The 19,406-nt window shown below is 37.5% G+C and overlaps 1 protein-coding gene across 3 annotated transcripts in view; it reads right to left on the bottom strand.

The window, feature by feature from the left end:
- Positions 1-503: 503 nt before the first annotated feature.
- rnf24 (ring finger protein 24) overlaps positions 504-19,406 on the bottom strand; it is a 43,583-nt gene continuing 24,680 nt past the window's right edge. For all 3 annotated transcript variants that reach the window (XM_088918065.1, XM_088918081.1, XM_088918073.1), the window contains exons 3-6: positions 17,460-17,502; positions 16,464-16,505; positions 10,083-10,162; positions 504-8,336 (exon numbers count right to left, since the gene is read on the bottom strand). In XM_088918065.1, coding sequence (XP_088774191.1) covers positions 8,195-8,336; positions 10,083-10,162; positions 16,464-16,505; positions 17,460-17,502 — 307 coding nt within the window. In that variant the 3' untranslated portion in view covers positions 504-8,194. The remainder of the gene's footprint in view (positions 8,337-10,082; positions 10,163-16,463; positions 16,506-17,459; positions 17,503-19,406) is intronic.

Here is a 19,406-nt window from a genome sequence, read left to right as displayed (position 1 = left end):
TCAAGATCATGGAAATACTGTAATTTGCATGTCACAGCAAGTTCAGTGTGCTTAAGCAAGATTATTATTTTAATAACAGGTTACACTATACAGTACATCCAAAAATTAAGAAAGATGATCTCAATTTTGACCCAGGCTGAGAACAACAGATTGTGAATATATTTTTAAGAAAAAAAAATTTGAATCTTTGCTTAAAATCTGTGCATACGCGTTAATGTAACATTAAATTATATCTTTATAATTTGAGTGCTTTCTATTCTTTACTAGTAAATGCCAAATGTAAAAAAATAGTGTTGTGACTTGAAAAAAGTATGAAAGTACTTCAAGATTTGATTGTTGACCACAGTACACCTGAATATGAAGACTGTAGTTTGTATTGCCTAAGTATCATGATAGGAAATGTCACGTTGTTGTAAACATAAAAACATGTAGTTGAAACGAAAAGATTAAAGGATACATACTGTATGCATGTATAGAATTTACAAAAACACAAAAGATTTCTATTTCCAAATTGTGGTAAATTTTATTTACAATTCAAGTCAATCGCATGCAACATTTTTTAATTAAATGAATAAAACATGAAATTAGCAAAAAAAAAAACACTTCTGTTTCAAAATAGCAATATACAAAAATAGAGCTTACAAATACAGAATGTGTCCAAAAATATTCTGCTGCAGAACTCTTAGTTTACAAACGTCTATGAAACTGAGTCTCTAATGTTTCATGTTATCAGTGCCTAAAAGAAAGCCTGAAGACTCAATCACAGGGTTATCTTAAGACTGTCTTTTTGGTTATGTAAGTGTATTATGATAAAGAAATCATATGATAAGATATGAAACTGGGAAGGGATACAGACAAATAGCTGAACATCATAATACTGACTTGGAACACATTCATTCCTTGTGCCTATTGCATTCAAAATAACACTGTGACCAGCGGTCAGGGAGGTCAGGTTCCACGAGCTAGCAGACTTCAACATACAGTACTCACGTCTGAGCAAACAACCTTGCATCTGAAACATAAGGTCAGGAATGACACTCTGCTCATAAATATAATGGCCGGCAGTTCAGTCGTGGATGAAGCAGGTTTCTACCTATAAGCAAAATGCTATACAAACATAAGCCATTGTTTAATTCTGAAATGATAGCAGATAATAAAGTATTGCTATTCTAAAGCATCTTTCGGACAGATTTAAGGTATACCTTTCCTTCTCGGACAAGCCTGTAGTTTCATTTGATTCTTCTCCCACACTCCAGTTACGCAGGGGACAACAAGGTACAGTACAGTACATGCATTTGGGAGCAAAGTACTAGTGTGCGGTATGATAGATAATGACAAGGAAGGAGCAGAAGTTTTGTTGAAAATGGGGAAACTGTCCAAAGCAATTGATGGGGCACCAGCTGTTCTCCATTTACACATGTCAGCACTAAAATGCACAGTGTATTTTGTGCCTAGTCTAGACGTATATGGACAATTAATGTGAGCAATGCAAAGTTCGATCTGTACAACATACAGTTCAGTGCTCGATCAGACAAAAACAGAAATATACTGTTAAACACTCAATATAACATTCTTTATCTTATTCAGTTTTCCCCATTATAACTAATGACTGAAGCACAAGGAAGAATGTGGTTAATGTTCTTTTGAATGTGAAATGGCTGCATTTTACGTATATCCACACAAAAAAATGATCTAACAGACCATGGTAAAAAAAAGACAGTCTCATATTTCTCATATGATAATTATGAGATATTATAAAAAAGTTCAGTTATATACATAAAGACCTCTGAAGCAAGTCAATAAATAATCCAGCATCCCATTCCCCCCCTCTACAGTCAGGAGCCCTTGGAAAAGAAGGAGAAACAATAAAATTGTTTAATTTAGGTAGCTTTCGAGTTCTAGTTACTCAATACTGGATTCTCTTAACACTTTCTGAACAAATGGGCCACACCAGTCTAAATCCAAGCTCCAATAATGTGCTGGGCTCCTCCTTTGAGCCAACATGCTTACGAAACGTTGCAGAAGTAGCTGGTAAAGTGGTACCACCACAACAGGGACTGGGATCTGGCATACAAAATTAGCAGATTGTTTACAGAGTTGGTACATTATTTAAGAATCACTGGGATCAAATACAGGACATTGGCGTACCAGGTGTGGCACTCAACTGTTTTGACACAAAAAAGGGACAATGTCTTCTAATGGTGAAGTCAGCCCGGGGAAAACATTCAGCAGACTTCAGATTCACAATGCAGAGGCCTGTTTGGTAAGGCTGCAACATGTTGTGCTCAAAGTCTTTCCTGGTGTTCCCTGTGTGGAACATTTTGAAAGAATTCATGAATTTATCCAGAGGGCTATTTATAACTGCAATGCTCCCACCTGTACACATTAATTGCAGTGCAACCAGATGTTGTCTTCTAATTTTTCCCTATGAGAAGCTTCCTCGTCTAGAACATCTGAAATCAACAGCACGCCTGTCTTAAAGCAAACCTAAAAATAACTGTAAAATATGTTCTTATTAATGGGTAGGTAATTCACATTAATAGAGACTGCAGTGCTCCTTTTTCGACCTGCAAACATCACATTCTGTGCAGCCAGTGGATCTTCACACGCCCTTTAAGAGCACGCTCGCTACCAGAAAGTCGCCATTGAGATGTCAGTGTGGTGCTCATTCCATTTAATATTTCTAAAATGTGGCAGGCTTACTTTTGAGCATGGGCTGTCTACCTCTTTAGGAGCTCCTTTGAAAATAAACGATCATACAGTATATTCACTGTATTTAAATTTCTGAACTTCATATTAAATTGCATTAGATGTTCATTGTATAAATGTCTACATGTGTAAGAGTTTGTTTTTTCAGCCCAGAACCTCATGACAGCACATAGGGAGAATGAAGACACTTTCCTACCTACCTCCCCCACCACGTTCGAGCCACTTGTCTTTTAACACATTGCGGGGAACACAGCCCCATACCAGAGGTTTGGCGCTAAACGATGGGGAGCATGCCCAAGGAGGCCGCAGGGGTCACTGTGTTTGCCAAGAGAGCCCTAGACAACTATTCCCACCATGCCTTTGGCAGCACGTAGCCAGGGGTGCGTCACCACTAGGGGAACAGCAGTCACAGTCGGCTAGTGACATGACCCAGGCTCAGTCTCCTGGAACGCCTGAATCATAGAACTCAAGTGCAGGTAAATGCTTTTACTGGCTAAATCACAGGGTTGAAATATTTTAAGAACAGACAATCTTCTATAAAGAAATGTGAAGCAGAGCGTAGATGACGCTCTCCTGACCTTCAACCCCACAGATACCTGAACTCTCCCCTTACAAAAGGACAGCCTTGCCACAGCTCAGCATTTTCACACTATTTCTACACTTGGAGACAGTTTCTAAGCCAGCAGTTCTCACCTCCAGGGAAAACCACACAGAAGACAAAAATGCCAGCTGTTACGGTGACATTAATTTCAGCTGACCTACAACACATGGCCTCTATAATGGAAGAATGTGTTGTAAATGAACAGTTTAAGCTTATAATAGGCAATGTGAAAACTCATCTACAAAACGAGGTTCACAGTAAAGCATCTAGATATCTGTTCCAAGCCATCTCCGGGTTTTGTAAGCACAAGTTTGGGGAAAAACTTCCAAGCTATAGGACAATATCTGCACTAGTGATGGGACAAAGTCATTATATATTGATGACTACCCATCATAATCCCTTAAACAGAACTACCATTTAAGGTGCCAGTGTGAGAGTTAAAATGTAGTGAAACCGCATATTGCTACATTGAAACTAAAAGACATTTTATTTGTTACAGGGGTGCACAATCAGTTTTGAACTGGTTATACAGTATGTAGTGTCTCTTTCACAAATGGATATTTAAAAAATATAAATAATATATAAATATAAATGGACTTGAAATATACAACTGTGACTTTAAATTTATCTTTGGATGAAGGACATATTTTATTATCTTTGTTAACTAACCACTCCAGGTCATTATGTCTCTGGAGAGCCAGTGGAAACCTGCTGCCAATTATGCCATTCCAAAAAGTGTCTGTTTTCAGAGAATGGTAAAACTGTATCCTAAGGCCTTCATGCTAACAGACAACACAGGACGACGATATAAAGAGAATGCTTCTCTGTCGTCACTATCCCAGCCAAATGTTCTTAACTGGGAACAGTATTTAGCCAAATTACACAGAAATCACACAGTCCTCCAAGAGGAGTGGGTTTATTAAGCTCTTGAAGGGTACTTTGACACCTAAAGGCACATTCCGTTGCTTCCTGTGTTAAGGAAACATTTTAAAATACACTAATCAGCTCTTATAGACCAGGCTTTTAAGTTTCTATAAGGAAGAAATATTAAACATACTGTAAACAACTGCTTCAATAAACACTGAGTGAGCTATGTTTTATTTCCCTACTTCCTGATCCTATACTCCACTTTGAAAAACCTTTAGACAAAAAAGTAAGAAATTGCATCCTTGCCCATGTAAGAGCATAAAAGTTTGTATTAATGGGTTGTTATTGTCATATGACTAATTGTCCAAAATATACTGCACACATCTGCACCAAAGCATAATGCTGTGTGGTTTCCGGGCCTGGTCATTTAAGACTCCGGTTCCTCAAAAGCACATCAATGAGACAGTTGGTAAAGTCCCATATGCAGTGTACATCACATTCACACATGCCCTGCTGTGTACTGTACCTTCCATTGTTTCAAACGTATCACACAGCAGTTTACCCATGAGTGAGCAAGGGTATGCCGAGTGCAATTACAAAAGGAAACGCAAAACAACAAAACAAACTCGGAAATCAAAAGAATACGCCAGAACAAGTGGTAAAACCCTCCATTCTCTATCAAAAAGCCAATTCAGTGCAACATGCTCACAGCTGCACTATTGAACACTTACAAAGCTTTATGTCAGCTGGCTAAATCCTTTAACTCGGAGACTACCACTTCTGTATGTCCTATGGATCCACAGTGTGGTTACAAAAACTCTAGGGACCATAAGAACATGCATGTTTGGAGTCCCCTGTAATATTTCAATATCTCCAGGTGAGGACAATCATTGAATTGATATGCTGATCAATACTTAATGTGATACATGATACAGTACACTGCTATGCACAGCTATATTGAACTGGGATACAAACAATGCAAAGCTTGCAAAACAACAAATCCTCAAGGGATGACTTCTGCTTTTCTACATCCCTTCTAACTGAATTTGCAGTCAATAAAATATTCATGCCTTGTGTGCTATAAAGGGTAGGGTATCTCCAGCACTTCCCCATAGTGTTTGATGAAATTAAAACTTAAAAACCTGGTCTTACAATGCAGCCTGATCGTTCTGTAGATCATGATAGAAATTATGAAAAAAATAAGACAATACGACTATATTAAAAGATTCTATGATGTCTTGCATAGTGTCAAAAATTGAGAGAATGAGGATGTTTGAGCAGAAGCTAATACCCTGGTATGAAGCCCCCCCACTTACTGTATATACTGTAGGTTATTTGACATGAGATCGTTCCTTAATCTTTTGTATACATTGTCTTAATGTTGAACTGAAATTGTTTTTTCTCCCAAAGAGGAATGCACAAATTTTAATGTTAAAATGCAAAGAAAATAACCTGATACTTTAATAGAATGCAGCACAAAACATAGGTGAGCCTTTCCTACTAACTTTCTGGGCTCAGGGAATCGTGCAGTGCAGAGATGCATATTGTTTGCCAGTTTCACGAATTCATCACTAACTTTTCCCGAAAAAGAAAAGGGGAACAAATCAATACCTTTTAAATACTAACAAAAACAGCCTGGTTTTTGGTTTCCTTGGGGAAACTCTTTTTAGTCAAATGACGACTTAGGCTTGCATAAGCTACCCTCACCATGGGAAAAAAATTTGATGTATTATAAAAATGTTTGAACTGTAAAAAAAATACACAACTTCCTGCACCAGACAACGCCAGAAGATAACTCTACAGTTATACACCCTTCTTAAGACACCTCATTCTTTTGATTAAGATTGATCTTTAACACATCAGGTAAAGTGTCTTAATTCTTCACCTAAATTGCTGTCTTCCTTGGTGAAATCTCCTTTTAAAAAACTTGTGTTAGTTCAGCTAATTACAAGTCACGAATTATTAGGCTCCACTGTCTTCCAGTACTTATGTAACAACAAAATGCTTGTTTTTTTACATCAGCTTTGCTGCAAAACCTAACCTAATGCCTTCAAGTTCACTCTCCTGCTCCCCAACTAATGCCCAGTGTCACATCCCTGTAGCCTGGGCTTGGAGAGTTTCTGACTTCCTGCAATGTTCTCCATGAGACGATAGCTGGTTGTCTAAAACAGCACGAAAAACGAGACCAACACAGGCTTTAAACATCGGTTAAGTGTAGCAACCGAATATTAATTCTGGCCCAGTAGTCACACGAGATGTGCTAAAAACATCCCATGCACTACATTGATTATTGAGACCTTTGTAATCCACTAACCGAATTAATGGAGACTAATGTTTCGTACATACTGTACACATGGTATAGATGGTATAAAGACTGTATTACAAAACAGTTGTTTGGTATACATGTGGGCTTTTTGTAAATAGAGCAAATGCTGGAGCTGTTTAAAATGACAACAGAACTCAAACCACACAGTGATTTGTACAGGTAGTAACTGATCTATAGCCAATTACTACTTGTCCAATATAGCTAAACGTAGCCAAACATGTAAAGTGCATTTAGCGGACGTATTTAAAAATACAGTTTAGGCACTGTGCAACATTTAGTGCTGTCTCTGCATTTAATGCTGATGCCATTTCATTCAGAACTGTAAAACAGATGGCTTGTCTACTGATTTTGTTTCTCCGAATTTTAAACAGAGACATGCTGAGCCAGTAATTCTTACTCACTGATGTATTTTATACAAATTGTAAAACAAATGACTAGGTAACAAAGAAATCATCACCAGCAGCTGTTGAGTAGCACCTGCTTGTGATTGTTTTAGTTCAGCTGTAAGACATACACACGTTTAATGCACATGTAAAAACTGAACTACGTAACCGAACTCAATGCTCACTCTGAACAAGATCTGGAGTGGTCACTATGTGAATTGGGCATGTACCTTTACCATATGGAGAGCAAAACTTGAACTTGCAATCGTAATACGTTTGTGTGTACAAGGCATAAACATTGACCTTATTTAGACTCATAATCTGCATAACATGATCTGCACTCTTCATTTTCTCTATTACAATGCAGCTAAAAAAGGCCACGAGCTTAACAGCATTTGCAAAATGGTTCTTGTTTTGAAAAGATAGAAAGCAATGCCTTTTTTTAATATACCTGGTAAGGAGCTTCAAGCTTACAAAGTGGTTTAAAACGCCATGCAAGGTGATGTGGCCTTAAAATTTTGAAAGGAAAACTAAGGAAACAGAGGATACGTACAGAGAGGGGAGAAAAAGGCTTTGCTCTCAGCGATTTGGATCTGTTGTGCTCAGCATTGATGACCTAAAACATTTCATAAGGAGAAACAAACACATCCACACTGCTCTGGATAAAGAACCAGCTTCCAGTACTCAGAGGTTCTTCGACATTCTCTTCACAAGATAAGACCACAAAACCTGTGTGGCTTCTTTTATAATTATGTGGTGTCTGCTTTCTCCCCTCTTGTTTCCGTTCCACTGTTAAAAAGCATGTCCCTTTTTGTTAAGTCCCTTCTAATTTACATGTAACCCATGTGGCTCTGTACACACTGAACTAAATAAAAAAGTCATAACCTTATTAATTATAATAATACAAAAATGATCTTTCTATAACTTCACAAGCAATTGGGGTTCAGTTTTTATAAAGTGCCGTTTAAAAAAAGTTTGTTTCTTTAAAAAATAAAATGCAGCTTTTTTTCTTTTCTTTTTTTTTACGCTGGTAGTCCGAGAAAAAAAAAAAGAAAGTGCTTTGGTGGTTGTGAAACAGTCCGAACGATCACGTCCTGCCCCAGTGAGGAAAAGATTTATTCTTCATCGTCCGCAAATAGGGGAAAAATAAAAATGAAAAAAAAATCTTTGTGAATCCACCAAGGCAAGAAAAGAAGCAGCAGATGCACATGGTCTCTGCATAGTGAAAACAAGTTCTTGCTTCTGTCTTTACTGTATGTCTGTGCATTTCTTGACGTGGGGATTTTCCGCTGAGGCCTGCAGAAGCTGCTACACCATGTTCTCGACCCCTGGCAGGGGCTGCTGGGAAGGGCCCTGCTGCTCCATGTGGCCCTGCTGCTGAGCCAGCTGCAGGACAGGCATGTTGCACAGCGGGCACACCTTCCTCACCTCCAGCCATTTAATGAGGCACCTAATGGGGGACACAATGTCACGTATGGTAACGAGAGAAACTGCAGTTAAAAATATACTTATACACATCCACACATACACTTATACACATCCACAACATATTGCTTTAAAGCTGGAGGTCAAGACACTTTGAACCTATTCCACACTTTCAAAGCAAAAAACAAAAAACGAACAACTAATATGAAGGAAGAAAATAAAAGTCACAATTCCCTAAGTGTTAAAGCTCTTGCTTGTGGCACACCTCAATAAATGTACAGTAGGTGCATAAAACTACTTTAATAAGCCACGTAACTAGTTGGGTGGCCTCCGTCTGTGCACAATAATAGCTCTCATCATTTAAGAATGAAAACACCTGTCTGCGTGAAGTTCATTGATCAGGTAGTGAATTTCAAGCAAAGACTCAACCACAAAGATCTAAGTAGCTTTCAAAGAAAGACAGGGATAAAGTTATTGAAAAGCGCAAATCAAGTGAAGGGTAGAAAAATACTGAAGTCTCTGAACATCCTCATAAGCACAGTCTGTTCAATCTAATCGTGAAAACACTTTACAGATACCAGCGGGATTCATCCAGGCATGTTGCCACTTAAGAGACTTATTTTATCAATGCTTTTGCTATTTTTATTTTTTGAGAGCTGCATGAAGTGGGAGCAGGGCAAAAGATCCAATTTATATGTAAATGCAACAATAATGATTTTTAATATACTGTAGCTCTCACCAGATCGCCACAGGATGGACAGATGAGGGGTTGTAAAGATTTGAAGAGGATAACGGTGATACCTATACTAAATGAGGATTACAAAAACCGTCTATCGATATGTCATTTATACTTACTGTACATGTATCCTTAGTTTCTGGATGAACACTATTTCATTAGATAGGCACATATTTCTTTTACAATACTTAACACTCACAAAAAACACTCATTTTTTTTAAGAAAGGCACGTATAACATATAAAACATACTCCAAAAAGGAAAAGAATTCTGTACTGTCAATTGCTGAAATACCACAAACTAGTTAACTGACAAAGACATCTAAGTGTCTAAATAAATCCAATGCGCTGGTTTAATATATTATTTGTAGGACTAGATCAAAAAATATTTTGCTGTGTAGAAAAAGACCTCTTTTTAACAGTTCACAAAAATATTGTGATCAACATCTGCAGCAACAGATGCAAGAAATAATTTATCACAATTCCTTTATTTTAATGGTTGCAGTAAAAAAATATTTATCATATTTATTAAAATGTTTATTATTACTGTTTTTCTTATCAAAGATCAATTTTGTACCCTGAGATTAGAAATGGCTGCCAACCAGAAACGAACATCTACTAAAAGGCAGAATATACCTGTGTCAGCTATGCCTGAGAAATGCTTCAGAGACTGCAAACTAATGGCAACATAATAAAAGCAAAATATAACTGGCAGTTTTAAAGGTTACCAGCTAACCTGGAAAAAAAAACAATTTACCAGGTATTATCAGTGGACTAAAGTAATATTTATCAGTGGACTCATGACATCCACTGGAAAATCTTTTATGTTGTGTGTATTCTAACTCTACACATTTCTAAACAATGCTGCAACACAGCAGGGTGTATTAGTCATTCAGGAAAGGAGAAAAGCAGTAAGAGCTATCACTTGGCACTCATTAACATAAGTCTATAATTAGAACTCATGGGCAGATTACACTGTCACACGGCACTCATGCCATTTACAGATGCTTTTGTTATTGGCTCCAGTTTATACCTACTTTCTGTGAAAGGCATGCTTGCATGGGCATATTCCCAGCTCATCTTTCTGCTTGAACTCCTCCAAACAAACTGCACAGATCTGAAAGGAAAAAAAATGTCAACAGATCTTATAATAAAAATATGTTGGGTTATCAATGTTTAGTTCAGGTTAAAATGAATTAAAAGTTAATGAAGAGTGTACTGTACATCTACTTAAAACTTTCACTTTCAAGTCAACTTTTTAAGATCTCTACTATGTCCTTCTTATTAATTCTGTGCAACCAAAAAAAGTTAAATACTAATGCTTTAGGTTTCTTCAGTCCCAGGCTCACAATGGTAACTGTAATAAAAATGTAATATCATTCAACTTGAGAACTGTGGCAGTTTCTATGCTTAACATCTGCAGTAACTACAAAGCAATAATTATTCTGGCTTTGGTTTCATTATAGTTTACTCATATCTTGACTTTTATTATGACAAGGGACACATGTAAATAACAAAAAACACTTCAGATGAAACCACATTTGAAGCATGTCCAAACTAAACACGGTGACTTTAACCTTTGCATCTGTATAAGGCTTTAGAATGGGCACATCAGTATAACAAACAAAACAATTTCACTTGGTTCTAACAGAATTTAGTCAGCATATAATTCCTGTCTCTTTGCAGAGTAGCACACATCGCTCCAAATTACATTTTGATGAGCAATAAACTTTAGACCTGCTACTGCATCTGAAGTTAAGCCAGCTTCTAATATCTCCAGGCAGTGTGACTGCAAATTCGCCATTTCAGCCGCCAAAAAAAACAAATAAATCCCTGCGGAAACATCTGTCTCCTTGAGAGAAAAACTGCAGGTGCAGACGCCCTCTCTCTTGGGCGATATGTTCATTAGCAGCACAGAACAAAAAAAGGGAACATCTTGACGTTCTTGACACAGAAGGCAAACAAAATCACCCATTTCTTCATATAACAGAAAAAAAACCCAATATGGAACTACAGCGGCAACATAGTGGCAAACCCAGATCCAGTTTCGCCTTCCCTTCCCTTTTGTGTAAAGCTGTGCAAGATCAGCCGGCTTCCTCTCTCTGAAGACTGAGCATCTGAACCAGGCAACATGGAGGTTAGGGAAATTCACACCAAAATTCAGATCCATGCCAAAAAGAGTTACCTTTTAAATGGGAAATTGGAGATGGCTAATCTTGTTGGGTACCGAAATGGTTTTCAGCACAGAATCCTTAAGGGAATTTGGACTGATATAAAAAGAGAAAAGGCTATATAAAGAGTATGGGAAAAATATATGGTCATGTCAGAATTACAATGAAAGAAAAATCTGAGTTTTTGAACCGGTTTGTAACTCAGCTTGTCAAAGACAACAGAACAAGATATGATCATCATCACCAATGTTACAATGAGTGACTTTTCACCACCTGTCCATGTAGATTTGGCTGTAATGTTATATGGTGTACAGTACTTTGGACTGAGAAGTATGTGGAATTTACCACCTGTGAGGGTAATGAATCATTCACATGACAGGCTTAGTCTCTCCTCCTACTATGTACTTTAGAAGAAACCCGACCAGAAGCTCAACACTTTTTTCCCCCATTAGAGGTATTTACTTCATAATCTATAGCAGCATTCCACAGTGTTTCCAATAAAACAGGTTTAATAACTGATAATAGATAATCTTATCTATTACTGATCTTAACTAATTAAAGGTCAAGTTAAAAACTAATTAAAGGTTATCTTTCAGCCTATCTGATTGTTAATGCAATCATTTGTCTTATCCTTACAATTTAAGTACTATAACAGAGTGTGGCAACCAGCTATTACTTTGCCAATAAATAGAGATTGTGGTTTACTAATTTAGCACACCCATTTATTTCAAGTGTACAGGCCTGTGCTACAATGATCCAGAAGGAACTAAACTGGCTGTAGCGCCTGGAATTTGCCCTGTCGATTCTCACATCACTTCCAAAATTGCTATCTGGGTTTCTCAGCAATATCCCAGCTGCATTCCTCTGATGAGTGTGATCGTGTTGCAAAGAGGTGAGAGCGAGAGTCAGGCGCGGTTTGAAATTTTAATGATCTGCCACTTCAACTCTGCTGACCAGCCAGAGATATGTGACAGTGCTGCGATATTAAATATGCAGAATGCCATCGTGAGCCAACATCAGCTTCTGAAGTGCAAATAATAGCATGGAATCAACAATATTTGAATATGTAAGTTTTTATTAACAAAAATAAAGACATGCCTGGACAGGTCTTGTCTCTTCATTCGCAGTACTTGTAGCACGCGTATTTAATAAGTGCCACACAAAGGAGGCATGTAGTCAACTACGTGAAGGTCTGTGATGCCATGTGGGACACTCCATGCACGAAGGCCCTTCGGTGGCCGAGCGAACTGGACGGCAGAGTGCTGTAAGCATGTGACTTTCTGGGCCGGGGAGTGAGAAACCTCAGACAAGAACCCGCCTCTGGTGCACAGTGGAGTGAAATTCAGTCTGGTGGCCTTTTGTATAAAAAAAAGAACGTGCGCACACTCACAGGGAAGTCTTCAACTGCAGACCAAAAGAACTGTCTGAATATGAATATTTAGTACTAAAAGAGCAAGTTGTGGAATAAAACAACTATAAAAATAAGTTAAGAGTAAAATTCATTACTCTCACCATAATGGGTTAGAGAATGAAGTTCTTCTTTGGTTTGTAAATAAAGCCTACCAATGTGCATGTGCACATACAGTATATTACAATGACTTTTGTAATAGAAAATTTAAATGTGAAATATTCTGGGTATGTAAAAGGCTTGTGGAATTTTTACTCTTTCATTTAAAAAACTCAGTTTTACCGAGGTTACGACAAAATAATTTAGTTAAATTATTTTCTTAAAACGCAAAATGTACTGAATAAAATCACCATGTTCTTGAGTAACTGATCACTTCCCAAGTGGCAAGTACCTCACTTGCAGGTTAAAATGCCAGTTCCTTCCCATTCTGGAAGAAGAGACTTTCTTCAGTGATCATCTATCAAGGTTTTGGAGGCTAAGCAGGAAGTGACTTATCACCAGGACAAAAGATGACATGCTCAGACATCTGAGAGAAACACACCAGGACCTACTGGGAGACAGCCTTTTTCTTCCAGGGTAGTCTCAGGCTCTCTGCTAGGCTCAGCAGCAGCACTAGTGCACCAGTGTATCTTTAGTCAGGGCTGACTTAAGCTGTAGCACTGAGGTGTTGAAAGTCAGGTTGGGGGGTCAAAGGTAGACCAGGACTCGTGGGAGCAGAGAGGATACCCTTCTGGCCCACTGGCAGGATCCTGGAATCTGCTGAAGACTCTACCTGGTGCAGATCAGACCCCACAGGGCTCCAGAGAGGAGCTGTGTGCGAGTCCTCCCTGATGAAATGTTGACAGTTTTAGATCATTTTGATGAGTAAGTCCCTTGATCATTGTTGTTGCTCAGAGGATATTGCAACATGCTTGGACAAGAAGGTGGAGTTCTCAGCTGCGACAATCAGCCGGTTTCCCAGCACTAAGCTCCTGACAAGATCTTTTTCTTCTTTTGTTAAGTTTTATTGTTAGGATTGTTCAAAGTTACAAACATTCCAGGACCTGGGAAAAACCAGCTGAATTTGTTAACTAATTAATAAAGTCTTGGAAGAATGATATGCCAGAATGCCACCTTTTGTAAACCATTTGGCCCTCTGAAGATATTTCAGCATCTCCAGAAAATTCGAACTATCCAGCTATCTGCATTCCAAGCTCCTGATCATGTCATATCCTGCCTCCTAAAACAAGACTTTAGGGCGACAGCCAGAAATTCAGAGCCAGTTTTCCAAGACATTGCTGCTGGAGAAAGCAATGTCCGGAAAAGCTCTAGTGTTAAGTGTGGAGGAGGCACAAGAAAAGGCTGATTCACATCAAACCCAACTCCCTCCCTCAAACATCAAGAGCCCAACGAAATCTATGCAAGCATTTCAGGTTTGTTTTTAGAGTTCAAAAACATAAAAGGAAGTAAAATAAATCTTTGCATGTGCATGTCAACAGCAATGTATCATACATATGTAATTTCATCAGGTAGATCAATGTAGATTTAAAATTTAAAAAGACTAAACAGGGACTAAAACCATCAGTATAATGAAAAGAACTATCCAGAATAACTCGTCTGTACAAATGAGTTTAGAGAATACTTTTGCTTTTGCAAAGAAATTAATGTTATTCTGAAATGTTATTACTCTACCAAATAAAATTGTTACTCGCCTACAAAAATATTAGAGAGAATGCCTATCAGTCCACCTCCAGGCTATAATGAGAGCTGAGCTGCAACAAGCTGCAGCACCATTTCTAACACGCACCCCTGTGCCCTAAAACTTGTTTCCCGTTGTAAATCCTTGAGGGTGTCCGAACTGAAACACCATCTGCTACTGCTCGAAGTGATGCACCAGATGCACATACATCAACAACCATAACTCCCATGAGACGTCTCACAGCAGCCTCCTTTTCTATTTCCTCACAGCACAGTGAGGAAAAGGTCTGGTCTGCTGCTACTTTACAGGCCTTAAGAATGAGAGTATAATAATAATAATAAATAATAATTGCTTACACTTATATACACGTATACAGTGTGACAGGTCTTCCCACTACCCTGGGCACTCCTATGGAACATACTAATCTCACATTTTGGCACAGCAGTTGAACATATATTGATCTGCATATTATATGTGTAAAAAAATAGAGATACTGTACAATATTTAAAAAAAAAATCTAAGTGTTCTACTATGCAAAAGCATTTTTTAACCACAATGGATGGCATTCCAATGATACTGGAAAGAAATGGTATAACTAGGTGTGTCTTGACACAATAGTATCACTGAGAACATTGCATTAGCTTGGATGTGTCAAGCGATGAAAGAACACCAAGGATCTCGGATCTCAGGAAGGAACTAAATAAACATCAGTAACTCAAGAATACAGGAAGGATATGCAGAACTTTTTTCTGTTTTTTGTCCTTCTGAAATTACAGATTGGGAAGATTCAAGCATGTTTGAAGTGTCATATGTATTATAATAGATTACATGTGCTACACCAGTGTTGTGCAGCAAGTGATTTTTTTAGCAGGTTTTATTTACAATCTAAGAACTCATGTATAGACTAATAACATAGCTGTTTATAAAACAGTGTTCTATACTTTACTGTACTGATACTTTACTGATTAAACCTGATTTTTTAATACAGATTAAAGAAAGCAATGCTACATTTTCCCCTGATCATTGAAAACAAAATACCATGAACAAAAATATTATACTTATATAATGTTCTGCTTATTATTTACAGAATCCTCTTATTGCTATACACAAATTAAAACAGCTGTCAGTTAGCAGCCCTAAAAATGGACTGACGATCAGTAAGAACATGCATCTATTGCGCATTGTCCTGTTAGATTTGGATTTTAACTTTCTAAATATTGGTGTTTCCATCAGTTAACTTGCTTCATAAACAGGATTTTTATCATACGAGCTTGAGGTTTGGACATTCTGGTTTTGGATTCTAATTACAAAAACAAGAAACCTAACCAGATCACCATGGTCACCTTAGCTTTTACAGATAAAAATTGCAAGTTGGGCACACAGCGTAGTGTCCAAACTTGACCTACTTCAAGTACATAATGTGATCTTCTGGGGGTGAGACTTGACGTCTGTGAAGAACTTATTGATATCCTCTTAAAATTAAAGAAAACAGAGCAAAGTCTATATAATCAGTGAACTGACAAATGAGTCAAGTCCATGACCAACCCTCATTAAAATTCCCTAATTTATTTTTCTCTATAAACCATTCATTTCCAGGAAAGAAGATTCATTGGGAAAATCAACAAGAAATATTAATGCTTCTCAGGAGGAAGAAAAGAACCACAGTTCTCCATCAGTTTCATATGACAGCAATATAAAAAAGCCCCAGCTCCAAAGAATGCAACTCGCGACTTGCATACAAATTGAACACACAACACACACACTTGTTAAATGGCGCTCACAAAGTCAGCTATTATATACAAAAAAACAACTTCAAGAAAAGTGTTTCTTTGTAGTAAGCATGGCAAGCCTGCAACAGAGAATCAATGTGTCCAATATTCTCACATTGACCAGTCAGGACAGATGCATGAAGGTTGCTGTTGTGAGCCAGGGACATATGAAACATTTGGCAGCAGACTGAAACTTTTTTATATGTTATTTAAAAATATATATATTTGTCACAGTCAGCAAAAACTTCCATCAGAACTTCCTCTGGTTTTCCTAAGAACATCTGCACAACTGTTTTCATTATGTTATGTGATTCAGAAGTTTTTTTTTTTACCAGACCTGTAAACACCAGTTTATCACAGGCATTTAAATCAACAAATAGTACCAAGCTCACCTCATGTAGATTTAGCTCTTTCACCTTTTCCTTCTGAATAACCTGAAAAAATGACAGAAAAATCTGTAAGACTTAGGTTTGCACTAGTCAGAAGACAACATCCTTCATGCCAGCGAATAAAACTTCAAATGTCAGGAGCATAGTACTGTATATACCCAACAACAGCTGTCATGTGTATGAACAACCATTTTAAACATGGATGTGCTTGTTTAATTCCAGACCAATGAAGGACCGAAGGCAACAAGACTATGAAGCCTGCTGGAAGCTGAATATTAAATGACTTTAGTAAGACAAAAGGTAAGCACTCAACGTAACAACTTACAGGGGCTAAAAAGAAGATATTGGGTTGAAGACAGCTTTATACACAACACTGCTACTGAAATTAGTGAAATGCTGGAAATCAGAAACAGAAGGGTTTGCTAACTACAGGTACTATAAATATTTAATAGTAGTCATTTTCGTCTTGCATTCTTGTTCATGAAGTGAGGGCACATACAGTATCTATGCCAGTAAAGGAGAAAACAAAATCTATAAAAATAGCTGGAAAATCGAAACAGCCCTTGACAAGGGTTTATGTAACAATAGAGCTTAGTCACAGTGTCGTAAAAATTAAAGTGTGTTAAATTTCCCCTGTAATTAGACCTTTAAAGTTGCAGTTTGAGTTTTACCCTTGCCTTTAAATTGAGTGCATATTCAAAACTTGCAAAAGACATGCTTCTTTGAATTTCTGAATTAAACATGGAATATTTCACAGAGCCGCAAAGCTATTCAGTGCTGCAGTGGCAACAAGACTGTTCTGAACATGTGTGCGAAAACCTCCTCATCTAACTTTTGAACTCATGGGAATAAATAATTCAAGGAGCGATGATGAACCATCCCAAAAACAATCAAGGATGAAAGAAATCACAAATTTCTTTACAGGAAATGACCTTATACATCCCAGCACTTGGAAAAGCAAAAATGTGGGCATTCAAACACAGTTACAAACATAGTTACCTGTTTGTAAGCATATAACTCCTTGTGTGCCTGATGTCGTAACCTGGAGAACAAAGAAAACACATTTTTTCAGAAACACGCGCCATGGTCACAGCTACGTAATACAATCTGTACTATGAGACTGCTTCTTTGAAAACCTGTAACAAGGGGATGCCATATTTGTTGCAGTAAGAAAGAAATGACCTTGTTTAGCAAGTTAAAATTAAAGTTACATTCAAAACAGCTGTAGTAGTTGCATGTGGAGATGTTAATAGCATAAATATAAGCTATCTTAATGCTTGACATAGATGCTGTATTTTGATTTTATGTGGAAAGTCAAGTGAATTATCAGGCACATACTGTATTCAGCACAAGTGAACCAGGATTTTCTAGCAATTACCCTATGTGCAAGAACAATCTGTCTCCTCTTATTTACAGTATATCGATGTGAACCTAAAGCAAAAAACTGTCATTAAATAGATCCCTTGTCTACTTTTTAGATGTTTAACAGTCACAATTTAAGCAGAAGGCAAAAATAAGAGAGTTGAGAATAGCAGCAACTGTCATGTCTTGTATTTTTTTAGACAACTTGAAGGAAGTCGATAGCAACACGGCTTAATCTATTTAATCAGGACATAAAAAGAGGAGCTTAAAAGGAAGATGAAATTTGCATACACTTAGTTTCTCTTCTTCATGTTAACATCCAAAACCTCTGCAAAGAAGTTGAAACTTTCAATAAACATCAAAAACAGACATTTTGTGAGAGACAACTTAACCTGGGGTCAGTCTTAGAGTCCAAATTGGTTGTGGGGGACTGTAAAATATCACACAAATTTGACAAACTGCCAACCCATTTCCTTTTTGGAAATTCATTTTCTGTGTCGCACCGTATTTTAAAAACCATGGGTACCTCAAAATCTTAATACAACACCTAAGATGTTGGCTGCTTCCAACTTGATTTTCCTGCAACATTTTCCTCTCTTGGCTGGATTAAACCCAGACACTTAGACATACAGTACACTACTCTTTCAACACACTGTTCATTTCTCATATCCTTAGGAATTCCATACCTCAGATTTATTTATTTTATATTGATACAGTAAAGACTCCCCCCCCCCACCAGGAGTTCAAATCCATCTGCACCTGCCTCTTTAATTTACAGTACATGGTTTGCCAGGGCAGCTTGATTAAGTCTAGGAGGTGTTTTGATGTCAAGCAGATGAAGATATTTCAGTTTCCCACCTTTGCTTTACACGAGGATAATTTTGATTTTGTTTTCCCGGCAGCAGTCAATGTGTCGTTTTTAACAGATAATAACAGGAGATGCTTCTGAAAATCTAACAGATCTTAGGCAGCAGTGAGAGGCTATATAGTCTATAAATAAAGAAATGCCAGGCCTGAGAGCCAAGTGCAAAGAAAGGAAACCATAAAACTGTACACATGCTTTTGAAGTTCTTTATTAACCTGACATATCAAAGAATAAATTCACCCCTAACAGTTGAAAGCAGCCAACTGTGATATGACAGAATTCTTGATAAAATCTGTAACCCTTTGATCTTGCTACATAATGGAAGATGCTGATGTGCAAGCACCTGCCTTATGTATTTTATGTGGGTGTTGCTGCTTTTTAAAAGCAGCTTCTTGGAAAAAACACTGCAGTATAGTATAGTTCACATTCACCACAAACTGATGCATCTGATGCAAGGAACCACAACTCAACTGTACTTCGCGATGATTGAGTTAAGAATCACTCTCCCACAAGAGGGAATTTCAAAAATACATTGTGTTAATTTAGAATTTATTATTGATTAAAACATGACTTGATTTTTCTTAAAACCAGTCACAGTGAGTTCAGTACTCAAAACAAATGCTGACAACACATTCATACAGTTTTAAAAGGGGATAAATATGGAATAAAACAAAAATATCACACAGGAATACAATTTAGACCATGCTGCTTGAGTATTC

The sequence above is a fragment of the Atractosteus spatula genome, chromosome 1 (genome assembly GCF_055471065.1).
Source record: "Atractosteus spatula isolate fAtrSpa1 chromosome 1, fAtrSpa1.hap1, whole genome shotgun sequence".
NCBI classification, from domain to species: Eukaryota; Metazoa; Chordata; class Actinopteri; order Semionotiformes; family Lepisosteidae; genus Atractosteus; species Atractosteus spatula.
This window is presented reverse-complemented; position numbering and strand designations above follow the sequence as displayed.